General features: G+C 46.8%; 1 protein-coding gene across 2 annotated transcripts in view; it reads left to right on the top strand.

Annotated features, from left to right (window-relative positions):
• The first annotated feature begins 2038 nt into the window (after positions 1-2038).
• Positions 2039-6000, top strand: part of SYT6 (synaptotagmin 6) — a 140902-nt gene continuing 136940 nt past the window's right edge. For both annotated transcript variants that reach the window (XM_082226965.1, XM_082226964.1), the window contains exon 1: positions 2039-2669. In XM_082226965.1, coding sequence (XP_082083091.1) covers positions 2525-2669 — 145 coding nt within the window. In that variant the 5' untranslated portion in view covers positions 2039-2524. The remainder of the gene's footprint in view (positions 2670-6000) is intronic.

Below are 6000 nucleotides of genomic sequence, written 5' to 3'. Positions count from 1 at the left end.
GGTGGCCCTGAGTTCTAATATAACGGAGGCAGAAAAAAAACCTTCCTCCATGCATAAGTTTACAGTGGTACCTCGGGTTACATATGCTTCAGGTTACATACGCTTCAGGTTACACACTCCGCTAACCCAGAAATAGTGCTTCAGGTTAAGAATCTTGCTTCAGGATAAGAACAGAAATCGGGCTCCGGCGGCGCAGCAGCAGCAGGAGGCCCCTAAAGTGGTGCTTCAGGTTAAGAACAATTTCAGGTTAAGAACGGACCTCCGGAATGAATTAAGTACTTAACCTGAGGTACCACTGTATATGCCTCTAGCAAGTCCTGCCTTACAGTCATCTTTATTCTGAACTGAAAAAGCAGAAATGCTGCTCCATTTCCCCACAGGGAAAATATGCTGTCTCCTCAGCCATTCTGGTTCCAATTTTCTGCACCTTCTCCAGCTTTATGAGGCAACCTGACGAGGCAACCAGAACAGTATGAATAAATTAATCTGGGAACAACACAGTTGAAAAAATTTGGTCCATCATTTTATGATGCAATTCTATACATACCTTATCAGAAGTAAGTCCTTTTCAGTTCAATGGGATTTGCTCTCAAATAAATGGTAGTATTGCCACATATATGAGCGAGGTGAAACTAATGGAAAACAATATGGCAAGGATGAGAATCTGTGGCTCTCCAGATATTGGATGGCAAATCTCTTCAAACTAGTTAGTGCGGTCAGTGGTAATAGATTATGGGAGTAGTCATCTAGCAACATCTGGAGGGCCACATCTGTTATCGGATGCAACAAGAGCATCAGAAAGCACGGGCTGGTTTGCAGCAAGCTGTAGTGTGCCAAAAGTGACCTCAAGTGGCCAAGTGGCCTTGACCTCAGCCTGTGGTGCACGGTTGTCTATGGGCAGAGAGGAACTGCGATGGCATGCAGGCACTAGTGGAGTCCCAAGTCCCAGGGTGTGTGGCCCTGGGACTGGGACTCTGTCCTCCTACTTTGATCTTTCCACAGGTTCCCCATGTCTTTAATACAGGCAGCAACCATTTTAGGCACATCAATAACCATCATTCAGGTTCTTTTGGACCTGGAAGAGGGTAGAATGGGGGTGGGGCATAACACATATATACATGCTCTGCTGATGTGCATGGGGACCAGGAATGGAAGCCCCATACAAAATGGTTGCCACCTGTATGGGACAGCTGCCATATTTCTCCTTACCAAGGCATTCTCATCAGAAGCAGGCAAATGAGGCAAGAGGTGAAAGCAGGAGAAGTTAAATCATAGTGGAATTCTATATAAACAACATATCCTAACAATGATTTTACAGTGGCTGTAGAATTGTATTATTAATGCCAGGAGTAGAAAACAGCACACCCACATGCAATTGAAACCCCCAACTGAACTCTCTTCCTTTATACACGACTCTTCTTTGGCATCGTGGAGACTTGATTCCCACCTACCTGGAATTAGAGAGGACTATGTTTTGAGGGCATAGCACGCCGAATCTTCATAATCATTTGTAGAGATTTGTCTCGCAGCTATACAAAGTTGTGTTAACAGGTAATTATCTGACACTGTAAGTGCAGAGGAATTGTTTCAGACACCCACTTTCTTATGATCCATGAGACTGGGGCTGCAAACTCCTTGGCACATCTTTTGTGTGTGGTTTTTTTCTTTTCTTTTGTTAGATTCTCTTCCTCCTCCTCTTCCACTCCTGAGTTCGTTTCTACAGGGTATTGTATTAATTGCCCATTATGCGATCGTTGCTCATGCCTGACAATTGGCGCTTTCTCTATGTGCGGATTGGTTGCACAGCCTGGTCTGACAGTGGGAACCCAGAAGTGGTACTGTAAATTAAAACAGTGATCTAATTACCGTACACAAAACAGGGCTGGCCCCCTATTAGCAATTTGCAGCTTAGCATCTTAGGGCTGGGCTAAGCCAATAAATAAAACCTGTTCCCTCCCTTGTGCTGGAAGCTGCGTGTGTAGCAACCAATGGTGCTGCTCAGCTTCAGCTCTGTGTTGTGACAAGCTGTTCCGTGCTGTAAGATCTCAGCGCTCCTGTTCTCTCCTTTGTACGTGTAGCTGCAATGTCTCCTCCACCACCTGATACAGAAGGTACACCCACCGAGGGGTTAAATAGCTTCTCTGGAAGGAGGCTTTGAAAGTGTGCAAGGAGGGAATCAAACTGAACTGGGGAGGAGGAGGAGAAGGAGGATCTCTGTGCAGAACACGCCTTGGCAGTAAATGCAGCTCTCTGTTATCGAACGCAACAAGAGCATCAGAAGGCACGGGCTGGTTTGCAGCGAGCCGTGGTGTGCCAAAAGTGACCTCAAGTGGTCAAGCCTCAGCCTTGACCTCAGCCTGTGCCACACGGTTTGTCTCTGGGCAGAGAGGAACTGCGATGGCATGCAGGCGCTAGTGGAGTCCTGAGTCCCGGGGTGTGTGGCACTGGGACTGGGACTCTGCCCTCCTACTTTGATCTTTCCAAATCAGCCAGGTAGGAGGCAAAGGGAGATGCAGCTTGGGAAATGAGCGTCGCTAAGGAGGAAAGCCAGTGTCAGACGGCAGCTCGGATTGTCACCGACCTTTGCCGTAAGAAGAGCCTGCCCCAGTTGGACTTGGACACCTGCAAGGAGTTTCTCCTCTTTCAAGACCTGAGCAGCCCTGAGCCAGGTACAGTGACCTCTGTTCTCCTGTTAACTGCTCCTTGACTTCTATTCACATGATGCTATGGGAGAAGAAGGTCACCATGGAGGTGAAGCTTGTACAAATGCCCCCTTTATGCCAGGCATTTCCCTCTATCTCATTTTAAATCCTCTGCAGATGTGTGTTGGGGGAGTCCAGAGAAACCTGTTGAAACAGCAAGTTCTTGTAATGTTTGCTAAGTGAAAGAATACTCAAAGTGAAAGAATATTCAAAATATCTGGGAAAGAAGCGGGGGGAAATGTGTAGAAACACCTCCTCCCTGTTCAAAGAGTGTAAGGGCGGGGTGCATCCATTTTTAGGAAGTCTTTTAGCGAAGTCAAGCGAAGTCTGTGTACCTGTGTACTTTGGGTTCTCAGAGTTTCACCTGTTAGTTAGCACAAGGTGCTGGGTACCCTTGCATTCTGACAGCTCTGTGGTTAGCAGTAAAAGAGAGAGAAAAGTACATTTTACTCATTAACTGAGTGCAGCTTCTATCAAAGAAGTAAATGGGGTGCAGTGCTACATGGAAAAGCTCAGAGACTTGAGTTAAACTTGACTTTCCAGTGGCAGCAAAAGCCATCAAGGAATCTCATTTTAACCCCATGCTAGATAGTAGGAGTATTCTTAGGGTTGATATTATGCTCTCCCCCCCCCCCGGGGTCAAAACCTGTTTAAAATATTGCTTTAAATCCTGCAGTAGTAGACATAGGAGGATGAGTCTCTTAACAGCTATTAGCTGTGATACCTAAATGGACATTCAGACTAGAAGCAATATTGCCAGGGCTGTCTTACCCATAGGCGCTAGGGATGCGGGGCACCCGGGCGCCAGGCTCTCAGGGGCACCAGGCTGAGAGTCCGGGGCCCGAGAGTTGAATCCAGGGAAGAGCCCACCCATCGGTTGGAGCGCTGTGGTAGGCTCTTCTGCTGCGGGTGGCTCTGCACCGTGACTTTGGGGGTGACTGAGCCAGCAAGACGCTGAGCTGACCGGCCAGCTCTGCCCTTCTGTGTGCCTAGGACTGGGCAACCGGGGGGGTGGATCTTTGCACCCCGGCGCTGCATATGCTTAAGACAGCCCTGAATATTGCCCTTTATTGAATGCCGTGGGCAAACCACAACAGAGGGCAATTACTTCTATGGCCTGTCTGTGAGTTTCTCAGAGGAATCTGACCAGTCTGATCCAGCAGGTCTCATGCAATAGGTCTGCTTTTGTGTTCTTAACACAGACTTCCTTATACTGCCTTGCCATTTTTGTATTAAGATGCACAGCAACACCCATGTGCCCCACAGGACCAGGGAGAGTTCTGTGCCATCTCCAGCCACAAGTAGAGGCAATTTATGCCTGTTGAAACATTCGTCACCACAGGGCTTGAGCACTGGTCTGAATCACAGCTGCTTCCTAGAATTGCCTTTGACATGCCCTTAGGGAAGGTTTGCTTTAAAATCAACTATCCTAGGCCAGACTTTCCTGACTGTGGGAAGCCAACAGGACGCCTTCAGGAAGTCTTTGCTTGTTGCTTGATGGAATCCTTTCCCAACCTTGTGCCCTCCAAATGTTTTGGACGACAACTCCCATCAGCCCCAGCCAGCATGCTGGAGGGCACGTGGTTGGCAAAACATCTGGGCGGCAGATGAGTTTCTAAAGCGAGAGAGAGATAGCTGGACTCACATCTGCCACAGACTGGTAGACCTGCCCCTGGTTCCAGGTGTGTGTGTGTGTGTGTGTGTGTGTGTGTGTTTTCTTCTGACTGTTTCTCCTTGCTATGGGATTTGCACTTTACTTGCCTGGCATTCTTTTCTTTGGAATGCGGAAGGATAACTGAACAGACGTTTGGCATTCAAATCAGGACCCAGAACTGAACCCTGGTACAGAATAAACCCTGTTCACGAGGCACCAAGAAGGGTCCTGGCAAGCAACATTTCTGAAATAATAAACTGCTTCTCTGAAGCAGTTCACAAAAACTTTACATTTCAGAGTTGCTCACCTGAACCCATCTCTGGTTGATTGCTCTATATCCCTGCAAACGGCTGACTATCAGGATGGATGCTGTGATTTCAGCGGGGATTACCTGATTGCTGAGGTAGCTTCGCTATTGCTTTAAAGCAGCCCATCGACCTGCTGTTCGCAGCAGAGTGCAAACAATGCCCTGATTTCGACAAGCAACCTCGTGTCGGTTACTAGAGATGGTGCTGAAATTCATAACTGCCTGTCTTGGAATATCTCGCTTAGAAGATTTGGTGGCATTATGAAGCAAGTTCCGTTTTCTTTAAAAGTTCTTCTCCGGCTTGGGTCTTAATCCAAGTTGGCACATCTCCATCCAGCCCTGATGCTTTGAATGCTGCTATAACAGTTTCCCAGGCACCAGGGAGCCAGGGAAGTGCAAATATTCAGGGTGCCTGAGTCCATACTGTGTTTCCCTGACAAATCAGAAGTATTTGCTGCTTGCTAGAATTCAGATGATCTCTCAAGACTTGCAGTGTATTGCGAGACATGATCTGCTTTGCATGCAGAACACCCCAGGTTCAATTCCCTGCATTTCCAGATGGGACTGGAAACATTCCCTGTCTGAAACCCTGGAGACCCACTTCCAGTTCAGTGTAGGCAATGATGAGTTAGATGCACCAATGACCTGACTCACTGTAAGGCATCTTTCTATGCTCCCATGGATTGGCCCTAGATCCCAGTAGACATAAGATTGAGTGTTAGAGAGCTATCAGGTCTGCCATGAAAAGAACTGTATAGAAGAATGGCGGGTGAAGTTGATGGACTATGCTGAAATGGCTAAAATGACCAGAAGACTCAGAAATCAGGAATAAGGCATGGGGGAAATTTATAATTTATCTTAAAGACAACTGTAAATAGTTAAGATCTTGAGTAGGATTGGAATATCACTTGTAGTTTAAGGGTGAATTCTGGACACAATGGAGATGTAAAAGATTTGGACCATCATAAAAGATGCAGGAGGAAATGTTTAATAATAGGACCAACAAAGGGAAGGATGGGAGTCCAGGAGATTCCTTGGAATCTTGTTTTTATGATTTATGTTTGATATATCTCTGTAAAATTTTAATTTGAAAAACCAAATAAATCAGCAAATGACTCGTATGTTCTGAGCTCAGTTCAGAAATCCTACTGCACATATTGGCAGTATGATACTGCCCAAATGCCTCCCCCACCCTCACAAGCCTGAAGACCTCAACCTCATGAATTATGCCCTCTTCTCTTCCCATCACACTTCTCAGGAGGTCAGTAGCAGTAGCTGTTACCAGGAGGACACTTCGAAAGAACTCCATTTCCCCCTGGTGCCCAGTATATGCATGT

Source organism: Podarcis vaucheri (assembly GCF_965113315.1).
Source record: "Podarcis vaucheri genome assembly, chromosome: 6".
Lineage (NCBI taxonomy): Eukaryota > Metazoa > Chordata > Lepidosauria > Squamata > Lacertidae > Podarcis > Podarcis vaucheri.
The sequence above is the reverse complement of the archived record's forward strand: the minus strand, read 5'-3'. Positions and strand labels throughout refer to the sequence as shown.